This window comes from Labeo rohita, chromosome 5, assembly GCF_022985175.1.
Source record: "Labeo rohita strain BAU-BD-2019 chromosome 5, IGBB_LRoh.1.0, whole genome shotgun sequence".
In the NCBI taxonomy this organism is placed as follows: Eukaryota; Metazoa; Chordata; class Actinopteri; order Cypriniformes; family Cyprinidae; genus Labeo; species Labeo rohita.
In genome coordinates, this window is record NC_066873.1 from 37,728,590 (window position 1) to 37,753,085 (window position 24,496).

Genomic DNA, 24,496 nt, shown 5'->3' on the forward strand with positions numbered 1-24,496 from the left:
TAATGTTTTATGCACAACCAAAAGCTTTTTTTTTTTACTTTTAAAACAATGATTATATCTCAGATTGCATCTTTTGAAAACTAGTATGTTGTGTAACAAAACAAATCTGTAAAAAGATCAAATTTTTCTTCAGTCCAAGTGTATTCGTCTGACCCGATGCTGTATTTTGGTCGTGTTCTCATCTGCAGTCTGTTAATTATTGCATACTTCATCATACCCTTAGCTCTGCAGTGCCCGGGGCTGCCTATGCATGCTAAAGTGTCACCGGTCACAGAAAAACAGAGACAAACCCAAAGTGACAGGTTAAATCTAACAAGGTCATATTCGTCTGGAAAGGCTGGTGAATAATGCAGAAAGCAGGCATCCATTTAGATTGCAAAGCCCGAACGCCATATCACTTTTTAGCAGTGGAAAAAAGTGTCATATCCTTCTGTGGTCTATCACAATGTCAGTGGGCTTTCCTTCTGAGAAACCAAGATAGGAATCCCTACAATTTTGGGAAAGGGTGCTTCCAGGGATAATAAAAAAAAGAGATGTTGTTATCATGAAATTGTAAATAAAATAGTGAGAATTTTAATTTATACCATAAATTATTGTTATTTTGGATGTAAAATGGGATATAATCTATCTTTTGTATAAGTACCTTTGTAGATTTTATTTAATGTGTCCCGAGTGCAAAAATAAATATGCATGTTTCTTATGCCTGCCGTGTTTGCTTTTGTACACCATGAGATGTCACTAATGCCCTTTTTATTAATGATGACATGCAACATTTACATAGTGGAGAGAGGGAATTTACAATGCAAATGAGCTATTTCAGGAGACTCCAAAATTTGCTTGCACCACAACCAAAGTTTCACACTAAACCACAGCGTTCTACTGAAAGAAATGTCAAAGAGGGAAATATGCAAACAAGCATGCATTCGAAAACTAGACAGACCTCCAAAACACTAACATCTGCTGAAGAGGAAAAAAGTGAAGGAAGGAAGAAATTCAGCTCTGATGTTTTCTGCGTTGCTCAAATGCTTATCAGATAAAATGACTACCAGACGCAGAGTGGATGCACAAACAAAGCCTGTATTACAGGCCCCATGTGTAAGCCATTTCCCCCTGTGTGTGTGGAGGCCGGCTGCCCACCTGCAGATGTTCATGGCATGTGAGGTGAACACATTCACGAAGTATTGCAATGCAACACAAATGCGTATCAGAAAAGAAATATCATTTATCGATGAGGTTTGTTACTGATCTGTACAAATGATGTACTGAGTCCTAATTGCTAATGCATGTATTCAATTCGTGGTGATTTGTCTAAATACCCCATAAACCCTATCAGCCTTCACTAAATAACCACATATAATAAAAGCAGCTAAGAAAGGAAAACAAGCCTTTCGACATTCATTTACATTACGCTAAGCCTAGCCTGAAGTGTTCCAGTTTTGCAACATGACTATGAATCCTATAGTGCCCTCTACTGGTAGGGGTTACTAAACACATCGTTATTATAATTTCTCAGCTGCATGACACTAACAAGTAGAAGTGACATTAAAAATAAATTGCTATGATGCAAGCAGTTTCATTAAGTAAATCGAGGGAAAGCTGTAAAAGAATATACACAATAATGAAAAAAGTAATAAAAACAATTAGAAATACTGAAAAATCTATAAATAAATTGTTTCGCCTAACAAATCCTTCTACAACACATTTTAAAAATGATAACAATATGAAATACACTTAATTTCTGTAGTTTTTTTCCACTTCTGTGTGTGACAATTTTGTAGGTTATATCTACATGCCAAAATATATATTTAAATTTTGTCAAAATTTTTGCATTATAAACCAAAACCAAAATTTTTCCTTTGCATAACACACACACACACACACACACACGTTAGGTTTCTGTATGTTTGTCTGTGTGGGGACTTTCCATAGACATCTATTGTTTTTATACTGACCAAGCAATATCATATATATATATATATATGTATGTATATATATATATTCCCTCCTGGGGATCGCAACTGTCGCCAATGTCCAAAATTTTAGGTTTTACTATCCTTGTAGGGACATTTGGTCCACACAGTGTAGGATAAACAGCACGGACACACACACGCACACACACACACACACAATCAAATATGTGACCCTGGACCACAAAACCAGTCACAAGCGTCAATTTTTCAAAATTGAGCTTTACACATTATCTGAAAGCTGAATAAATAAGCTTTCCATTGATGTATGGTGTGTTAGGACAGAATAATATTTGGCTGAGATACAATTATTTCAGTATATGGAATCTGACGGTGCAAAAAATCTAAATATTGAGAAAATCGACCTTTAAATTTGTCCAGATTAAGTTCTTTGCAATGCATATTACTAATCAAAAAAATAAGTTTTAATATATTTACAGTAGCAAATTTACAAAATATCTTCATGGAACATGATCCTTACTTAATTTCCTAATGATTTTTGGCATAAAAGAAAAGTCAATAATTTTGACCCATACAGTGTATTTTTGGCTATTGCTGCAAATAATCCCCAGCGACTTAAGACTGGTTAAAAACCAGTCTTAAGTAGCACTGGTATATTTGTATTGTATAGGTCAAAATTATCTATTTTTCTTTTGTGACAAAAAATCATTATTATACATTATGATATATTATATATTATATATTTCCTACAGTAAATATATATAAAAAAAAATTAAGAGTAATATGCATTGCTAAGAACTTTATTTGGACAACTTTAAAGGCGATTTTCTCAGTATTTTGATTTTTTGGCACCTTCAGATTACAGTTGTATCTCAGCCAAAAATTGTCCTAACAAACCATACACCAATGGAAAGCTCATTTATTCAGCTTTCAGATGATGCTTTCAATTTCAAAAAACTGACCTTTATGACTGGTTTCAGTGTCACATATGTATCTTCATTTTTGTAGTCCATTAACGATTCGCCGGACTACAACTCGTCGCGTTACAGGTTTATGACGCAAGCGCTTGGTACGTAACTGAACTTTAGCGAAACATGGCGGCCTCCATCAGGGCGCTTGCCCTTAGAGTTCTGTCCGATTCTACGCGAAATATTTATCGTGTTTCAAGGTGTCGAGTCAAACATTTATGCTGTCGTGCTGGAATCACAGGGTGTCGCGGATATAGCGATAGCACAGAGGGTAGAAGTACGCACTTTGGTTTCCAAACAGTTCCAGAGGAGGAGAAAGCAGAGAAAGGTGAGTTACATGCATTAGTTTGTTGGTACGATTAGCTGTCTATGCATATTCGAAGGTGTATAAATTCAGTCTGTGATAGTGTATGCTAGAATATTTCCCATTAGACAATACATTTCCGTTTACCCCGTTGTTCTTCGACTGTCAGTGTATAAGGTGTTTGAAAGTGTGGCCAAGAAGTATGACGTGATGAATGACGCCATGAGTTTGGGAATACACAGACTGTGGAAAGACACACTTCTGCACATTATGAATCCTCAACCGGGACTACGACTGCTGGACACAGCTGGTGGCACAGGTAAATCACAACCATGACTTGTTCTTGTTTACAGCTATGGCTTGTCTCCCGTATTGTCTCCCAGATGAATTTGTTTCTTAATTTGAAGAGATTTGAGAAAATGTAGCATTTCATCACTGGCTCACCAGTAGATCCTTTTGCAGTGAATGGGTGCCGTCAGAATGAGAGCCCAAACAGCTGATAAACATCACAGTAATCCACATGAAAAGCTGTTTTTATTTGTAAACAGCACGTGATCTGTGCATATTTCGCTTTTGATTTAGACAAGATGACTTTTTCACTGGAGGAATAAAGAAAGCAACGGTTTGTAGTTAAAAACCTCTTAATGATGTATTTGTTTATTACAAAGATGTAGCTTTTCGCTTCACAAGATGTTAACAGATGGACTGGAGTTGTGTGGATTACTTGTGGATTATTGTGATGTTTTCATCAGCTGTTTGCACTCTCAAACTGACGGCACCCATTCACTGCAGAGGATCCATTGGTGAGCAAGTGATGTAAGTAATGCTAAATTTTTCCAAATCTGTTCTGATGTAGAAACAAACTTTAAACTTATCTGCATCTTGGACAAAATGTCATTATTCGCGTTAGTTTAGTTCAGTTTTTGTTCTCAGTAGTATTAGTGCAGTCAAATAGATAATGTTAATGAATATTAATTGTTTTTTTTTTTTTAAGTGAACATGTACCCTAAATTCAACTCTGTGTTATTCTGTTATAGGTGACATCTCTTTCCGTTTCCTGGAGTACACGCGCTCAATGTATGATCGTCAGCAGCGGTTGAAAGCAAAATCTTATCAGACTCCATCGTGGCGGGATATCACCAATCATTATGTGTCAGACGAAGCAGGGTGTCCACAGTCCCGTGCTGTGGTGTGTGACATCAATAAAGAAATGCTCAAAGTTGGTAAACAGAGGGCGGAAAAAGCAGGAATCACTACAGGTACAGTCATCGTCAGGTACAGTCATCTTTAACCAAACACTTGGTTAAGTTTGTATTGTATGTAGTTTCCTATATCATAAATGTTGTCTCATTATCACGTTTGCAGGTCTTTCTTGGGTCGTGGGTGATGCAGAAGAGCTCCCGTTTGATGACGATCAGTTCGACATATACACTATTGCATTCGGCATCAGAAATGTCACCCACATAGAGCAAGTAAAGGCTTTGCACTCCACATCCGTTTGCCTGAATACAGGTTAAAACTAGAATAAAACATCACTGTATTGAAAGCCAACTCAATATTGCTCTTCTGCTCATAATTTGTATGTCTCTCTCTAATCTAAAATGTTTCCAAATTTCATGTTGTTATCATTTTTTATTGTCCTATTTTTAAGTGATGTGTCTTTGATCGGTCCGTCGCTGTAATTGTTTAACATGATTACTTTTTTTGCAGGCTCTTCAAGAAGCTTTCCGTGTCCTTAAACCAGGTGGACGCTTCATGTGTTTAGAATTCAGCAAAGTGACCAACCCTCTTCTCGCAAGGTCATTTACTGTATATATACATATACATACAAGGCATATAATTTCATTTAATCTTGTGTATAATCATCGGTAAATGTTTATTTTATTTCAATAATGATATTTTTCATGGATTTTCTTAACTACATAACTATGCATTGAACATTTTTACTGTCCCTTACACTGTTTTCTTTGACTTGTTCACTGCATGCAGGTGTTTTGTAAGGTGTTATTCTTCGTAAACACTTTGGAATATGCATTGTAAAAGTGTTATTGCAAAAATGTTTATTAAAACATTTATTTTTCAATTTTATTTTTATTTTTTTCCCTTTTTTGAGAGTTTACATACAGTATATATGTATATTGTTCCATGATTGATTTTTTTTTTTTTTTTTTTTTTTTTTTTTTTTTTTTTTTTGCAGGCTGTATGATGCATATAGTTTTCAGATGATCCCTGTGTTGGGTGAAGTGATTGCTGGAGACTGGAAATCATATCAGTATTTGGTAGAGAGCATCCGAAAGTTCCCAGACCAGGTAAAATCCACTTAATGTTACAGCTGTTTTATAGGCACAATATGTTTTCAGAGAAAAGTCTTTAAAGGGGTAGTTCACCCAAAAATGAAAATTCTGTCATTAATTACTCACCATGATGTTGTTCCAAACCCGTAAGAGCTTCGTTCATCTTCGAAATGCAAATTAAGATATTTTTCATGAAATCTGAGAGTTTTTTGACCATGCACAGACAGCATGCAACTGACACGTTCAAAGCCCAGAAAGGTAGTTAAAACAGTCCATATGACATCTATTGTTCAATCTTAATTTTATGAAGTTAGAGAATACTTTTTGTGTGAAAATAACAACATTATTCAACGATTTCTTCCCTTATTTTTGTCTTTGTGCACAAAAAGTATTCTTGTAGCTTTTCTTGATTTCACGGGTTTGGAACGACATGAGGTTGAGTAATTAATGACAGAATTTTCATTTTTGGGTAAACTATCCCTTTCATGCAAAGTTTAAATGTCTACCTTAATTTGCCCTCAAATAAAACTGTTGTGGGTCTTTAAATTTAAAAGTTATAAAGGTATTTCATCAACTACAGGCACTTTTATATCTTAGGGTTTACATTTTGAAGCTTTAATTTTTTGGTTTTCCTGGTAAAGCTTTGTCCATGCCTCGGTTTGCTGATTTTAAATGCCATTTTATAGTGATTTTTCGATTGTAAAATATTCTGAAAATTCATTATTAGAATATTGTAAGTGGACATGCAGCAGTCAACCATGAACCACTCATATTGGTAATTATATTAAATAAATAAATAACATGCAAATATCATTTAGATGCCAGAGTAAACCATTTCAGTATTTGTGTGAAATTAATTGAGACCGAGAGCTTCATCAAATGTGTCTTTCACAGGAAACATTCAAGGAAATGATTGAGGATGCCGGCTTCTTCTGTGTCCAGTATTTTAACCTGACAGGAGGAATCGTTGCTATTCATTCAGGATTCAAGCTTTGAGTGGACCAGACACTGGGGTCACAGGAAACTCAGTATGAAAAGTCCTTTGTTCTTGTATTTGTTCTGTTGGCAATGGAAACACTTTCACCCTCTAAAGTGAAAATAGCAGAGACTGAAATGTTCTTTGAAGTGTTGTGGGTTTGATTGAGATGTTGAAAATGGCTTAATTTTTAAAGGCTGATGAAATGTGAGCACTATTTTTATTTGTACAAGCTGGACAATGTTTTTGGTTTTTGGTCACTGGGAAGCACATGCTGCCCTAATAAAAGAAACAATTTGTGCTTTGATCCCATTACAAAACGTAAGTTTAGTAATAAATGCTCCCACTGCAGTGACTCATTAAGAATGCAGAGCTTTCGCTCTATTCTAAATCTGTATCAAATTTCTGCAAAAGTGGATCCACACACTTTTGGAATTGGTTCTTGAAATGAAAAACATCCCTGTGATGTGTTGTGCTTGGCGAAAAGGAAACACTCAAATGTGTGTTTTTACTTTAATAAAACCATATATTTTTTAAGATCTTTGTACACTTTGTTACAAAACTGTACTAAAATTTTAAAATCAGTTTTTGGTCAGAGAATATTTAATCGTCTTGTGTGCAATTACCATGTATTTACAAAGTCTCTTATTAGTGATCTCCAAAAAAAAAACAACAACAACCTCACAGACACTCTGAACATAAGACATGGCTTAAAGATAAATATATTAGTCAATAAATATTCAGAGAACATATTTCCATTTATGAAATGTGCTGCTATACAGATACAGAAATATACACAGATCAAGCTCTAACCTTTAACATTTGTAAAATGATAATGGAGAAAATAATTATATCTTTAAAAAAATTAAAAAATATTAATTTTTTGTACACATTTTCTTTTATACAATCTTAAGTGCTACAAACAATACGAAATATTAAATAGTGACTCAAGTACCCAGAAAAAAAATGCTATATTTGCAGTACATATCTCTATGCAAGGCAAGAGTAGATTCTTATGTTACGGCACTGTTTTAGTCTATGTATAAATAAAGTTATTTTAAAATGACCGCCTGTGTAAGCTGTATGGGTACATTTCATAGAAACAGTATAAAATACTCTGTAAAAACAGAAAGGCATGATGATATGACGACGTATGTGTAAAAGCATGAGTGCAACGTGTAGTTATTAAAGGTAATTATGCGTTTTTTGATATATATACATATACCACTGCATTCCAATCTCTTTAAACCATTATACTTTGGCGTCTTTCTGACAAACGGTTAGCTTTAATTAAACAAAACAATTGTTAGGGGTCAAATACTAGACATCCTACACCTTTAACCCTAGAGTAGTCAGGTTCTAATTCTACCAGTGGTGTTTTGACTGTACCCTGGAGACAAACTAAACTTTGGTGTGATATATGTGTAGCTCAGTAGTCTCCATTGATAAAGTATATTAAAAAAAAAAAGCTTTTTATTGGTCTGTTTCTGTACTAAAAAGATAAAGGCCCTGAGAAATGATGAGAAAGAGGGAGGCGTACATATTCCTTGTTAAGTTTTCAGAGAAATTACCTCAGCACCTGATGTCCACTCCCTCAACATGCAGTGTTCCGTTTTGGTTTGTATTTCTCTGAACGAAATTAGTTGACTGAGATGTACGTACATGCTGTATGACTTCTTACCGCTCGCATGCAATTTCGAATGAAATATGTGTAAAAAGAGCATTCAAATCATCTTAGCTAATGACGTGGAACTCAGGCATAATCTAAACAATGTAAAAGTTAGTCATATACATGTACAGACATTTTCCCTGGTCCTAATCCAATCAAGAACGAAGCATATTATGCTCTGTACGACTCACATTTCTGAGTTTGTGTTGCATGAGGAAGTATGTGAAATATAGCTTTGTACTTTCGCCTTCTATAAACATTGTGTTGATGTGACAGATTCTGAAGGCCACAGGAATGAACAAGAACAACACTGAAAAAAAAAAACAACAACACTACAATTGTAAAATCTTAATTTGAAACTCAAACCCTTTCTGGTAAGTACACTTTTAACAACAAAACTGTTAAAAAGTTTAACATTTATTGATTTTCAAGAGCTTGTGCTGTGGTAGGGCATCCTATCAGAGCCCCGATCCATCAAACAACGCTTTGCCGCCCCCTTGAGTTTCAGACACGCCGCTACACTGCGAGGGGAACAGTGCTCGCACCTCTTCATCTTGAGGCTGCTGATAAACTTGACCTCTACATTGTCCTGAGGTGAAAAACAAGTCACAATGCTCCTCAGAAGTTCTCTCCTCCCTCTCTATGGGAAGTCTAGGAGGGAGCAAACTTGTTTGTGGTTCTGGACCCAAGCCTAATTCACAGTCTGTATCCTCAGGAATTATGGGTATCCGCTGTGCTAGCTCACAGCAACCCTGTCCCATGCAGCCGTCACTGTCTGTCTGGGCATACTGTACGTTAACTGAACAGTCTTCAGCGTAATGACTAGCACTTCCTCGGTGTACAGTCATTTCTGTGTAGAAGCAGCAAGGCAGTCCGTCGTAGCTAACGTGATCCAGAGACGGAAGCTGCTCTGTGCTAACGCTATAAAAGTTCTGTGGCGAAGCAACCGCTTGAGACTCCGCAGCCCACCTGCAGTGTCCCCTATCGTCGCCTTCCATACCTTTATGTTCCAAGTTTAATTTGGGTACCTCGAAACAGCAGTTGCAAGCTACCCCTTGTTCTCCACAAGGCTTCACAGAGCTGTGGCTCCTTTCCGCCACAGTGCCCTCTAGGGGCCCGGCTGAGGTAGTGCTAGTAAGTTCCCTGGTTTCCACCGAAGAGTGGCTACTACAGTTGGGCTCCAGGCTGCAGTTAGACAACTGGTCCCCAGAACTGTAACACGCTCCAACCGGAGATTGCAGGCAGTCCACCATCCCTGATACTGGGGCCGACGTGTCATCAGCTTGAGGGGTGGCAGCAAACACCGTCCCAGCCTCCCCAGCCGATCCCCGACATGGACTCTTACTGCGGTACACATAGGGATCGTAATCGCTGCTTAGCGAACTCCGGAATGTCGAGCAGCTCCCGTACACACCCTGGTTGCTGACCTCCGTACAATCCAACATGGAGTCGCTCGAGGAGCAATGGCACTGACCCGAGCTGCTGCTGCTGTCGCTTCCAGGACAGTCCGCAAGGTAACCGCTACACACGGAGCGATGCCCGTGGTAGCAACTAAGTCCCGAGGTGCTTCCGGAGTCACCCAGGCGGGAAGAGGAAGCTGGTGCCATGTGCACCACAGTAGGATACAAAAGTCCTGGTTGGAAGGGTCGACTGTGACCTTTGTGGAGTCCGTTACCTTGCTGGCCTTCAGGTTGTGGAAAGGTCAAGCCCTGAAAATAGTAGTGCTGGTACATGGTCTCGTATTGGGAAAAGCAGGCAGCACGAGAAAAGTTGCGTCCGTGGAATTTGGGCCGTTTGAAAGTATGGGTTTGTGGGTAAGCAGGGGCACGATGCTCCAGGCCACAATGGTGTGGGTTTAGGGTGTGTTCCAAGTGGAGGGCAGGGTAACCCCGAATAAAGGAAGATTGTGAAGGATAGAGGCCTTGCTCAGGGTGTTGGTCCACTGTTAGAACAGTGATGGGGTTGCCATGGGGGTCCATGCTGGTCCGCGTAGGGTAGGCCGTCACTTGCCCGGCTCGGTGCACCCTTCCTGGATAATGAACTGGGAGGACGACTCTCTGCTGGCGGCTGTGGACTGGGTTTCCCGGATCAAGACAAACAGCGCCTGGGTTTCCCTTTTTTTGTTCTGGGTAGAAAAATGTGCATGTCAGAAATGAACTGATTCATGACCATAAATTTTGACATATTTGAATCAGCATCTTATGCTTACCAATAATGTTGTGCCTGCAGTGTGGACAAGTGTGGTGCTGAAGTAGCCAAGGGTCCACACATTTCTTGTGGAATCGGTGTGCACAAGGGATCACTCTCAACTCCTGTAGGTGGGGAAGGAAAGGATTGAGCGGTCAACAAATCTGTCTTAACATATTTGCAAGTCTTACAATTACTGAAGTGACATTTTAAAGCATCCTGGGATGCAATATTTGCAGGCCCTCCGAAATCAGATACCTATAGGTATCCATTTTTTAATAATAATAATAATAACAACAATAATAATAATAATAATTTGTTACATTTATATAGTGCTTTTCTGGGTACTCAAAGCACTTTACATTGTTACATCTCCTCAACCACCACCAATGTGCAGCATCCACCTGGATGATGCGACGGCAGCCATATTGCACCAGAACGCCCACCACACACCAGCTTATTGCTGGAGAGGAGACAGAGTGAAGACAATCAGCATATGGGGATGATTAGGAAGTCATGATGATGGACAGAGACCAATAGGCAAATTTGGCCAGGATGCTGGGGTAACACCCCTACTCTTTTTCGAAGGATGTCTTGGGATTTTTAATGACCAAAGAGAGTCAGGACTTTAGTTTAACGTCTCATCCGTGATGAGACGGTGCTTTTTGACAGTATAATGTCCCCATCACTATACTGGGACATTAGGACCCACACAGGGTGAACACCCCCTGCTGGCCTCACTAACACCTCTTCCAGCAGTAACCTAGTTTTACCAGGAGGTCTGCTATCCAGGTACTGACTAGGCTCAACCCTGCTTAGCTTCAGTGGGCAACCAGTCTTGGGCTACAGGGTAATATGGCTTTTTTCAAGTAACTGATACTTTAAATCAGGAGTGTCTAATCTTAATCCTAGAGCAGGGGTGGCGAACGTCGGTCCTGGAGAGCTGCAGCCCTGCAGAGTTTTGCTTTAACCCAAATCAAACACACCTGAACAAGCTAATCAAGGTCTGAAGGCTTACTAAGAAGCTACAGGCAGGTGAGTTTTATTATGGTTGGAGCTGAACTCTGCAGGGCAGGTGAGCTCTCCAGGACTGGAATTCACCACCGCTGTCCTAGAGGGCCAAAGTACTAGAGCTGGGGTCTCCAAACTCAGCCTTGGAGGGCCGGTGTCCTGCAGAGTTTAGGTCCAACTTGCCTCAGCACACCTAGAAGTTTCTAGCATGCCTAGTAAGATATTGATTAGCTGGTTCAGTTGTGTTTAATTAGGACTGGAGCTAAACTCTGCAGGACACCGGCCCTCCAGGACTGAGTTCGGAGACCTATGTTCTAGAGAATTTCTCTTCAACCTGCCCCAACACAGCCTGGAAGTTTCTGGTACCCTGGAAGACATTGATTAGCTGGTTCAGCTGTGTTTATTTAGGGTTGGAACTAAATTTTACAGGAAAGTTTACAAATTTGACACCACTTCAGTCGTTAAAAATGACATTGTGCAATGTAAACTCTAGATGGCGCCACCGTTACACAACATGCCAGTGCTAAAGATGCTAAAAACTAGTGCTCACAAGACTTTGAGATTAACCTCAAGTAAATCTCAAAATCAAAAACTTGAACATTTTCAACCCTTTTTTAAGAGATGAACCCCAATGCTTTCCATCAGAAAGCGTAACTGCACAGTTCTCACCCACTGAAGTAATTTTCTGTCCCCAAGCATGACTCATCCCCCCTCCCTCTGCCTTTCCACCCTGCTTTTGTTGCTTTTCTTCATCATCACAGACAAACTCTTTGATGCCATTGAGCCTTTTATATTGCCACTTCCTCTGTGATTCCCAGACGCCTTGACTTCTTTGTTGTGTCCTTTTTAGCATGACACACAACCGCAAAGACGAATAAAAATACGGCACCAGCATTAGTCTTCATACACTGCGAGACAAAAGACTTTCAGGGAGGATAAGATATGGATGTTTAGGACAGCACTGTCAAGAACCTCAGAGAGGTCCATTACCCCATAACCAAATCAACCAAAATAAATAAACTAGAAAGCATGACTAATTTTCCAGGGTTCCGCAGAAGTGGTTTGGCATACTCCTTTAGTCTGTTAGCCTGTCATTTGGTTTTGGAATAGATATAAGAGAACTGACAAGGTGAGGAAATATGTTTTTGAACATTGCTGAAGATCATTACCTCGCCATCGATGTATTTCTCAAGGCATATGGCACAGTCTGATGTGGAACTACTGCTCACGGAGTCTGATGCTCCACAGCTGACCTCACGCTGACCCTTGACCTTAGCCTTGAACTTGCGCGTTTCCATCTTCTCCAGGGCCTGAATGGCCATCCGGTTCATGGAACTCTGACAGGTGGGAAAACAATTACGGACAGAAGAAGAGAGAGAAGAAAAACAAGGCATGTCAGAATGGCACGCAACAAACTTCTTTAAATTGAACATGGACATGAAACAAGGCACCGTTTTGCAAATGAATAGCATGAAGCGATGAGGTCAACATTTAGACCTCAAATTGAATTATAATGTAATGGAACCCATATCAAACTGCATTGTGGAGCCTCACCTGGCTGCGTCTTTGCTTGAGCTTTATCTTGATGAGGAGGATGAGACAAACCAAAGACACCACAACAAAGAACGCCAGGAAGATTCCCATGTCAAAATACTCTGTGGGCTGCAATAGTACACCAAGACAGAAAGACGTCAGCACATTTTAAAGACAGAAAACCTTACATACAAAAAATAAGATTACAAACTTTGTTAAAAAAACACTTCAAGTTCATTTCCAGAACAAAAATTTACAGACTTACTCACCCCCTTGTCATGCAAGATGTTCATGTCTTTCTCTCTTCAATTGGAAAGAAATTATGTTTTCTGAGGAAAACATTTTAGGATTTCTCTACATATAGTGGACTTCTATGATGCCCCTGAGTTTAAACTTCCAAAATGCAGCTTAAAAACCGCTTTAAAGGGCTCTAAATGATCCCAGCCAAGAAATAAAGGTCTTATCTAGCGAAAACGAACGGTTATTTACTAAAATTACAACTTATGTACTTTTTAACCTCAAATGCTTGTCTCGACTAGCTCTGCATGAACTCTGTGTATTCCAGTTCATGACAGTTAGGGTACGTCTAAAAATTCCCATATCATTTTCTCCTCCAACTTCAAAATCATCCTACATTGTTTTTTTTACATTTTTTTTATAAAGGGCGTTTCACGTTCTTGCATGTATACTTTGTAAACATTGGGTCGGTACTTCTGCAGTGATGTAGGATGATTTTAAAGTTGGAGGAGAAAATGTGATGGGAGTTTTTCGACCTACCCTAACTGTATTGAACCAGAATACAACGAGTTCATGCAGACCTAGACAAGATGAGCATTTGAGGTTAAAAAGTATATAAATTGTAATTTTTTTTGGAAGATAACCAACCGTTTCACTAGATAAGGCTGGGATCGTTTAGAGCCCTTTGAAGCCGCATTTAAACTGCATTTTGGAGGTTCAAACTCGGGGGCACCATAGAAGTCCATGGACAGATCAAAAAACAATTTCTTTATGACTTGAAGAAAGACAGACATGAACATCTTGGATGACAAGGAGGTGAATTAATTATCTGTAAATTTTGGTTCTGGAAGTGAACTTCTCCTGTAACTCATGCAACAAGCATCAGCTCTTACCCTTGGTGGTCGATGTTGGATTCTGGCTCGTGCAACTTTCTGCTTATTGACTATGTTCATCAGTTTAACCGCATCGGCTCCTTTGACATAGACCACCGGTCTCTTTAAAGGGTCCTCTGAAACCTGGTTCAGCTAAAATGAGAGAAAAGACAGACCTTGAGAAAAATATTTTAAGTTCTCATGCCAGACCACTTAACAATTAAGCGATATAGTTATTTAGAGCAAAAACTCTCAAAAGCAGCAGCAACAAAACCCATTACACTGCTATGGCTTTACATCTAAAGATGCCCTCGGAAAAATACATGTAATTATTTGAATGAATAACGTTTCCAATCATTATTCAATCTGCCAAATCAACATGAACTCGGTTGCTGGGGAAAAGCTCTCCCGACAACATACACCCATGTGAAAAAGCAACCTATAGAGTCCAGACATGGAAACTGTGGTTGGCTCTTTTTCTCTATAGAAGGGGAAAGTAGCAGTAAACCAATTGCATGTTGCGAATATGGATGCTCGATTTAGCCTCGTAGCTCCCTCAGACTACAGCTCCAGTCTGTAATTTGAAAAACCTGAGGGAAATACCAGGGATATTCAAGCCTCTATTTCTCCCTCTGTCGTCATGTCTCTCATGTGAAATATGGGAAGTTGAAAGATAGTCATTTAAGTGTTCTTCCCCCCTCTTATTTTTTGGGTCTGTTGGATTTTCATTCAAGAAAAGATGCACAGGGAAAGCCTCACATTTCCAACAAGGCATTCTCTATGCTTACACACCCTCAAGTTTTTAAAAAGATATATTATTGGAGTCTATGGGAATTTTCATCCATTTATTATCCCACCAGGCAACTTTCATGAACCTCCACTGTATGAGGTATCACAGATGTGTTTAGTAATATACATCTACTTACTTGGGGAGAAAAAAGCGAGAGAAAATGAACAAGGACAGAACTAGGGTAGGGAACGAGAGTAGGACCTAGCAGGTGATGATGAAAGCTTTTCCCTTAATGCTTTGCCCCGTGATTAAAACTCTCCTCGTCCTCCCCAAAGCCTTGAGGCTTTAAACTGTAATCTGTGCGACCGAGGAAGCCGAATGAGTCTGGACAGAGGTGCTGGCACTGGAATGTACTGCGCTGACTCCTTTCATGTGGTCTACACAGAAGCTCTTTTATCTCGTCTGTACACCGTTTACAACTGAACGAGGGAGAGGGGGGAAAAAAAGCAAGTCTGGGCCTGGTTTGGAAGAGAAAAATACCACAGTGAAAGAGAGGGGAGTGGAAAAAAAGACCCTTGGTTTCTCAAAAGCAGAGACAAAGAAAAGGACTTCCGCAGATCAGCCTTTTCCACAGACAGTGGTGAGAATAGGTGCTGCACCACGGTACTGATTCCATTAAGTAAATGGAAATAAAGTGGTAGTGGACAACACACCATTCAATTACTGCTGAAAAACTACATTTGGGATTCTTAAAGGAAATACCAGTACATCCAAACTGTCCTAAATAGCATGTGGTGCTCAGATTGAAAATTAAAAGTACGCCAAAGGTCCCCAGATTACTTTTTCAGAATCTGTTTTTTTTTTCTTTTTTTTTTTAATTCATATTTTTCCATTTCTAAAAATTCAGCAATTTAGCTAGAATTTGCTACAGCATTTTCATAAAATTTTACCATCAAAAACTAATTATGCTCGACAAAAGCTACATATTTGATCAAAAACATTAATAAAAAACAGTAATATTTTGAAAAATGACTGGGTCATTTTATAATTGTGGGTACATGTCATGTCTGTGACAATATTTGTAATATATTTTAATCAATATAAAGCCCCAAAGCTTCATTTTCTAGTACACAATTATATTTTTTCCAATCAAACCACTATATGTTGAAAAAGCCATATTTTTTGTTCAAAAATGGTACATACAACCTTGGTATTCAGCTGTCTGATTTTGTGAAGTTGCTCCTTCTACTCTGCATTTAAGCATGAAAATTATAAATCAAATATAAATTAATTTCATTGTTTTGCCTTCAGTTAGATTATGTTATTAAGACATTTGGGTGTGCGCTTCAAAAATAATAAGTGTTTATTGTGATATTATCTGTGTCCCGAAAACCCCCCTCAAAAAGGAATGGTTTGTCCAATTCTCGCATAATTTGCACAGTATGATGATATTTCGTCTAGAAGCACATGGATGAAACACTAGAAGTTATGTTCTTTCTCCTTACCCTAATATTGGTTAAACTAGTAAACCTGCGTCAAGAGTAAATTAATTGACTGTCAACAGTGTTACACAAGTATTATTGCTGCAAGGTTTAACAAGACAATTTAACTAAAACTTATGTTTTATGAAAATATATTTCTACACATACCATCCGCTCAGTAGTTCTAGGCTTCCATGTTGAGTATAGGCCCAAAACACTAAAAATGTGTTACCCAGTAAAGGAAACATGGCGGACAGTAGCAAACATAGATGGTATTTTAAGCACATATTCCTACAGATCACCTTTATTTATATAGCACTTTATACAATATAGATTGTTTCAACGCAGCTATGCAAGGTCATGTTTGGGTTTTTGAGAAAAAGGGAAACTTTTTTCTTTACATTGTCAAATTCTAACTGTACACCCTATTATAAAATGACCCTAATACAATTTTTAAAAATCCCTATTTAATATATTTTTAAAAATGTAATTTATGACAAGCCGTTACTCCAGCCTTCAGTGTCACATTATCCTTCAGAAATTATTATAATATGCTCATTTGGTGCTCAAAAACATTTCTTATTATTATCAACATTGAAAACAGTTATGCTGCTTAATATTTTTCTGGAAATGTGACATTTTTTCCAGGATTCTTTGATGAATAGAAAGTTCAGAAGAACAGCATTTATTTGAAATTTAAATTAAATATAGTTCAAATTTTGAACATTATTTAATGTCTTTACTGTTATTCATCCTTGCTGACTAAAACAGATTTAAAAAAAAAAGAAAGAAAGAAAAGCTTACTGACCACAACCTTTTGATGGTAGTGTAATTTATTTTTACTATAACAAGACCAAAAAAACATGGTTATTGTAGTTAAACCACGCTAACCACAAATTTACAATGGTTTTGCTACACTACCCATAGTTTACCCATGTTATTGGTAGTAAAACTGTGGTTATAAAAATAGTAAATCAATCCACCAAAAACATTGTTACTACACTTTTACTATTATAAAACCCTGGCTGATTTTCATAAAGGGATAGAACCACCAACTGAACGCATTAAACCTTCTACAAAAGCTTGGTTGGTCAGAACTGACTTAACAATGAAAAGTGACTTTATATACCCATCTATAATAATTGATCCAATATGCTTCTCAAGGCACTGCCCTTGGAAATGCTAATATAAAAAAAATGAAAGTACTGCTGATAAAGATCAAATTAAGTCAAAGCTGTCAAGACGTTCAAGGTTCAACACATCACTGATGTTACACTCACTTGGTCAATGGCATCTGGATTTTCCGAGACGTCAAAGATAACAGCTGTGGCCCCTCTCTGAACAGCTCTCTTTGCCTGTGAGGATGACAAGAAACAGAAAAAGGTTATTCTACATCACTTAAAAGTCCAATATCTCATTAAAAACTGTTAAAGTAGTGCTGAAATTAAACAGTAAATAAAGCAAAGTAAACTGAAGCACTGCAAAGTAAATACCATTTCATATTTATATACTAGTACTACTATTTTACAAGTATTATTTATATACTAGTCATTATTTATTAATATTTTGGAGTTTATTTGTTTTAAGTTTTAGTAATTTTGTAAGGTGCTTTTGCTATTTTTTTTTTAATTTTGTATTACTTTTTAGCTTTATTTTTAAATTCCATCTTAGTTTGAGTAATTTCAATAATCTGAATATTTTTTTTTTCAATTAATAAGCATATTTTAATTCAGCTTTATTTAAATTAAAAATAGCTTTTTAGTTAACAGTACTGATAATTATTACGTTTGCAGGAAAAGCCGACAACTTAAATTACAAGTCGTCTGCAAACCCCAAATGCTTAAAATGTGGGAGAAACACAAGGCTTCCAGTTTTTCTTAATAGATTTGCATTCATTTGAAAGCAGCCCAATTTAAAGAAACACAGCAAAAGTAAGTATGTGACCCTGGACCAATTTCTGTAATTGAGATTTATACATTATCTGCAAGCTGAATAAATAAGCTTTCTATTGATGCATTAATGGGACAATATTTGGCTGAGATACAACCATTTGAAAATCTGGAATCTGAGGGTGCAAAAAAAATAAATAAAATAAAATAAATAAATAAATAATAATTCAAAATATTGAAAATATAGAAAATCACCTTTGAAGTTATCCAAATGGAGTTCCTAGCAATGCATATTACTCAAAGTTCTGACATATTTACAGTAGGAAATTTATAAAATATCTTCATGGAACATGATCTTCAGCTAATATCCTAATGATTTTTGGCACAAAATCTATCCTTTTGACCCATACAGTGTATTGTTGGCTACTGTTACAAATACACCCGTGTTATTTATGACTAGTTTTGTGGTCCAGGGACACATATTTCAATACCATGTTAAATGTTCTACCTGCTTCACTCCCAACCAATAGAGGTCGCTCTTACACTTCATCTAGAAGTCTCACGAGTCAGTGTGCAGAGCAAGTAAACATACTTTGTGATGGTTAAAGTGGCTTGTGGTACATAACTACAGTTCAAAGCTTTGATCAGTGTGTTCAGTTGTGCTATCATTGCCTCATTTGTCCACCATTTTATTGCCATTTTGATGTTCATTGTTTTATTATTTTAATAGTTGATCGACATCACATAGCCAGACTCGCATTTTGTTTACACACTGACGGCTGGGTAAGTTCCAACTACACTCAAGCGAAAGAAAAAAGAACAGGCTGAAACAAAAAAAGCAAAATAAAGAGATCAAAGCGACAATGTGCAGCTCTATAACTCTGTTATCAGAGTAGCAAAGGGATGGCACAGCTCCAAGCCCAAGGCATTCTGGGTACTATGAGAGAAAGCATGGCCTCTCCACACACTGCTTGTGTGCTTATGCATGTCTATGAGTGTGTGTGTGTGTGTGTGTGTGTGTGTGTGTGTGGTAGAGACACTGCCAGTGACTGTTCAACAAACAATACATGTACCCACAGACGCCATTACACTCTTCATTTACGTCAAAGTGATTTATCTCAAGCTAAGTCTCATGTAAAAGGCCTAAATAAGAAAGTTGGTTTAGGCTGGGATTTAGTAGAAAATTACAGTGTATGATTATCTGAGGGCATTTCTTAATTTACATATATTTTTTCATACAATTCATTTTCATTATTAGTCGCTATTTGTAATCATCTAATATTCCCATGGTATTTTCTAAGTTTAACAAAGCTAAATCTGACTCCGAGCACACGCTGACTGGGAAGTTGACATATTAACCATGTCATTTCGTATTTTGATGTGCACCGCACTATGATGAGTCTGGTAATGTGGTAAACTGATCTCGCTAAATAGTAACTTAGAAGTCCAAACCAAATAAAACATTGGAACATTGTTAAAAATGTTGACGCCAACTTTCATTATCAAATAAGAGATGTTTTTTCAACACAAGACTCGCTGGATCCCACAGGAAAATCACAGTGAAACCGATTCCCATTCTGACTTCTGTTAAAGCTTGAGCGAAAAGAACAAAAACAACCCGGAGAAAACTCATGGGACGGCAATGGTGTAGCACAAAGGGGCTGGGTGAGAGGTTACGCAGCAAACTCAAATATAAAATGAACAAAGCAAACATTTTAAACCCCTTGTCCACCTCGCATCTCAGCATAATAGTGGATAAAGCAAACAATTTTTAGGAGAGTTCAAATAAAATAAAATAAAACATGCAAGATAAGCAACACTATATTCTTATTTTATTATTGCAATATTTTTATCATGCCCCTGGAGGCTTTGACGAGATCTCTAATCTTCATTTAAAAGTGAACACGCTCCATCTAAATGCGGTAGGCATGCGAGAATCCAACGGGATTCGTTGGACGCTGGATGAGGGAACACCTCTAGAGATGAAAACGAAGTGGAAGTTAATGACTGTTTATGTCTTGTCAACGTTTAAATTCATACTACCGTTTAGCTGATTGACTGATCCGCAGGAATGCGGAAACAGACTGTACTCTCGCGCTCTACCTTGTTTGCTTCACATCAGTGTGCTTCAGCTGTGTGTCGGCTCTTTTGAAGACGGCAATTGCAGTTAATTATTAATAGCGCTGAATAAAAGAGCTTTAGGAAGAAAATGAGGGTTTGGAGAGAGGGGTGGCTGGCTGAAAGAATGAGAGCGAGAGAGAGAGAGAGTGCAACAGAGTGAGAGAGCGTGCACGTGTGGAACAGGCTTGAAGAAAGAGACATGGAATCTACTTTGAGCATGCACTGTGATGTAGCAACTTGCCTAATGACAGCAAAAAAAAAAAAAAAAAAAAAGTTCTTAAGACCAAGCAAAGACCACCACGCAACCCCCCGCACACACCTTGTTCAGGTGTCACACGCACAATCCCCTGCGGCAGTGTTGGGGAAGCTACTTTGAAATTGTAGATACTCTTTTGAATAAGTAGTTAGCTACACTACAAGCTAAAACATTTTTGTTTCTTAAAAGACATTTCTCATTTTCATCCAGTCAAACTTGATGTACTTAAACTAAAACTAAAATAAAAAAATATACTGACAGTAACTAATAAAAATGACAAAAACACAACAAAATTACTACAACTAAAATTACTAAAAACTAGGGCTGTCAAACGATTAATTGCATACCAGAAAGTTTGAGTTTGCCTAATATTTGTGTGTGTGCTGTGTGTAATTATTATGTATATACAAATATAAACACATTCATGTATATATTTAAGAAATATTTACAAGTATATGTATTTATTATTATTTTTATATAATTTATATTATATATAAATACAAATATTTTGAACATAAATAACATTTAATAAAACATTAATCGTTACTAGTAAAAAAACAAAACAAAAAAAAAAAAACAAAACAAATTCAAACACACGGTAAAAACAAAAAAAACCAAAATAAAATGTCCCTAGTAAAAAAGTAATAGATTTAAAATGCATTTATTTTATACTAAATATTAAAAATAATAATAATTTATGTGGAGTACTACTTGTATAATAACAATAATAATAATAATAATAATAATAATAATAATAATAATATAACAACATTATATATATATATATATATATATATATATATATATATATATATATATATATATATATTTTTTTTTTTAATAAATCTTTTTGCACTTTAATATTAATGCTGTAATACACTAGTCCATGCCGCAATTTGATAAATATTACAGCCATACTTTTCATTTATCCAACCAAAATTTGCAGTGACAATTAGTGCTGTCAAACGATTAATTTGCATCCAAAATAAAAGTTTTTGTTTACATAATATATGCGTGTCGACTGTGTATATTTATTATGTATATATGAATACACACACATGCATGTATATATTTAAGTAAAATATATTTAAAATATATTAAAAATATTTATATACAATATCAAATATATGAATATAAATATATACATGTAAATATTTTCAAAATATATACTTTATGTGTATTTATTTAAAAAGAACAAATATACACAGTATACGCACAAATATTATGTAAACAAAAACTTTTATTTTGGATGCGATTAATAGTGATGAATAATTTGACAGCACTAGTGACAATTAAAGTTACACCATGAATTTCTTTTTTATGCCTGTATTCCTTGATTCCATTTTCTACATTGTGGAAATCACAGAGCCCTAAGAAGGTCCTGTTACTGTACCTTTACTGTAGTAAAAATAAATGTGCTACTGTACGCAACATGCAGTTGAAGTTGCAAGTTGAAGAAGCACTACATCAACTTGTGCAAAGGTGACTGTGAAGCTGGTCAAAAGTCAATTTACAGATCCTTGAAGCAATCATCTCTCCCATCTTTTTGCAATTTTTCCTTTCGATTTTTCCTCCTCACCCCTTTTTATATTTCTGCAATCCTACACACTCACTCACTCTCTGCATTGCTATAATTAAAGTAATTAAGTCCTCAGAAAGCAAAGCTCTGCCATTACGCTGTAATTTCAGGTTGCCTTCTGGCCTTTGGGTTTCCTCAAAGATAAAGGCATACTTTCCTCATTTAGAGTTTACTTACATGTGGTGAGATTTTTTTTTAAATCACCCTTCATTTTCTCTGTAAGTGCCAAGACATTATTTAGGCAAGTCCTAGATTCTCGCAGGGAAAAAAGGAAATGGCAAAAAAGAGAAAATAAAATAAGCACAAAACTGTGCCTGCTTGCTTTCTCACAGTCTCTTCACTGCTGGGTTTGCCTGGGCTACACTTCACATGAAAACCCAAACAACACACTTAGCTTAAGTTTACACTGAGGTCCTTGCTAGAACCACAACACTTAACGCTAAATAGACATGGACTAGAGCAGCTCTTTTGCTTTCATTTTTTAAGTTATATTTCTGCTGTTGACTTCAGCATCAGTCCGCAGGTTTAATCGGGAAATAGAAAAATATGAATTTTACATAGAGTTTACCTAGAAAGTAGGGTAAACTAATTTTAAACACCCACAAATATGACTTAATTGACCGCCTGAGGTTAGTTTTCTTACTAACAAAATTACTAGCGTACTATGATGCAGTAGAGTACATAAAATCACTGAGGTAAAGGTCAACTTACCCAAATACACAAATGCATATAGTTAAGGAGTACAATTAATCAAATGCAAAAAAGTACTGTGGATATAATGTGGACCAGTGATGTTATCTAATGCCATTGTGTTCGATGGCGATGGTTTATACAAAAAGTACTGTGGAGAATACCATAATATTATCATCGTACATGTCAAAAACATTTTCTGGTAACAACCAGAGACCATTTTCTTATCTATTTGTTACCGTGGTGAAGAGTTTGGCACACTATCCATAATGCACCAAATCGTATTTCTTAGAAGCTGTGTGTAAACGTGTCACACAAAACTTCCTGCCAACAAGCTGGAACCCTTAACTAGAACACACACTTATGGTTTAATACTTGTCTTATGGACAAAAGAGTCCATTAAGCAACAACGGCTGCATTTTACAGCAACCATGAGTACAGCGTGTTACAATTTAAAACTATTTTTATGGGTGAAAAATGTTTATGAAGCTTGTAAAAGTCATGTAGTCACACAAATCACAGCATAAACCTAGTGCTAAATTAAACTTTCTTTCTCTCAGCAACTCTGCCTGCAAGTGCACATAAAATTGTTCAAGAGAAACAAAGGAATTTTTTTTGTTTACAAAAGAAGGCACGAAGGCCGCATTTATTTGATTAAAAATACAGGATACAGAATATTATTACAGTTTAAAATAATTTTCTATTATATTTTTTCGACTTCATTCCTATAACGGAAAATATATATTTATTTGGCGATATTTTTGAAGAACGTGGGTAACCAAACATTTGCTGGTTCCCATTGATTTCCATAATATTTTTGGGTAAACTATCCTTTTAATATATTTGCTCGTCTTGTCTTGATATCCCTGAACTCTGTGTATTCTGGTTCAGGACAGTTAGGGTATATCGAAAAACTCAAATCGTATTTTCTCCCTCAACTTCAAAAATCATTTCAAAATCATCCTACATCGCTGCAGAAGTACCGACCCAGTGTTTGCAAAGTGAACATGCAAAGAAGATCAAACACCCTTAACAAAAAAGGTAAAACAGCGATATAGGGTGGATTTTGAAGTTGAGGGAGAACATGAGATGGGAGTTTTTCTGTTCCAGGCCGAGCAAGACAAGACGAGCATTTGACATTAAAAAAGTCAAAAATTGTATTATTTTTATGAAAATAACCAAGCTAGATAAGACCCTTCTTTCTCAGCTGGGATAGTTTACAACCGCATTTGGGATCGTTTGAAGCCGCATTTAAACTGCATTTTGGAAGTTCAAAATCGGGGCACCATATCAGTCCATTATATGGAGAAAAATGCTGAAATGTTTCTCTCAAAAAACAATTTCTTTACGACTGAAGAAAGAAAGACATGAACATCTTGGATGACAAGGGGGTGAGTACATAATATGTGAATCTTTGTTTTGGAAGTGGACTTCTTCAAAAAGTAGTGTTTATTTGAAGAAAAAAAAAAAAAATTAAATTAAATTAAATTAAAAATTATAAATAGATTTAATAAATTGTAAGTCCCTTTTGATCAATTTAACATATCCTTTCTGAATAGAAGTATTAATATCTATAAGAAACATTGTGAACTTGACAATATGCAACTGTAGAAAGCATCAACATGCACATTTTAAACCTAAATCAACAAATAAGCATTTTTCTAAAAGGAATAAAATGTATGTAAACGTATGTCCTTGCTTATCCTTACTATTAACTCTTGACTACTTACCATTTAACTATTTGAACTGCTCATTTAACAGCATCACTTAG

The 24,496-nt window shown here is 36.7% G+C and overlaps 2 protein-coding genes across 2 annotated transcripts in view; one reads left to right on the forward strand and one right to left on the reverse strand.

Moving 5' to 3' along the window:
* Window positions 1–3,016: 3,016 nt before the first annotated feature.
* Window positions 3,017–7,007, forward strand: coq5 (coenzyme Q5, methyltransferase). The gene is made up of 7 exons (XM_051110558.1): window positions 3,017–3,224; window positions 3,370–3,519; window positions 4,238–4,459; window positions 4,566–4,672; window positions 4,911–4,999; window positions 5,398–5,509; window positions 6,389–7,007. The coding sequence occupies exons 1-7, from the start codon at window positions 3,023–3,025 to the stop codon at window positions 6,488–6,490; spliced, it is 984 nt and encodes a 327-aa protein (XP_050966515.1). The 5' UTR covers window positions 3,017–3,022; the 3' UTR covers window positions 6,491–7,007.
* Window positions 7,008–8,538: 1,531 nt separating this feature from the next.
* Window positions 8,539–24,496, reverse strand: part of znrf3 (zinc and ring finger 3) — an 83,878-nt gene continuing 67,920 nt past the window's right edge. Inside the window, exons 3-8 of the mRNA XM_051110557.1 lie at window positions 17,471–17,545; window positions 14,001–14,132; window positions 12,892–12,999; window positions 12,507–12,674; window positions 10,349–10,451; window positions 8,539–10,264 (exon numbers count right to left, since the gene is read on the reverse strand). Of these exons, the coding sequence (XP_050966514.1) occupies window positions 8,598–10,264; window positions 10,349–10,451; window positions 12,507–12,674; window positions 12,892–12,999; window positions 14,001–14,132; window positions 17,471–17,545 (2,253 nt within the window). The 3' untranslated portion in view covers window positions 8,539–8,597. The remainder of the gene's footprint in view (window positions 10,265–10,348; window positions 10,452–12,506; window positions 12,675–12,891; window positions 13,000–14,000; window positions 14,133–17,470; window positions 17,546–24,496) is intronic.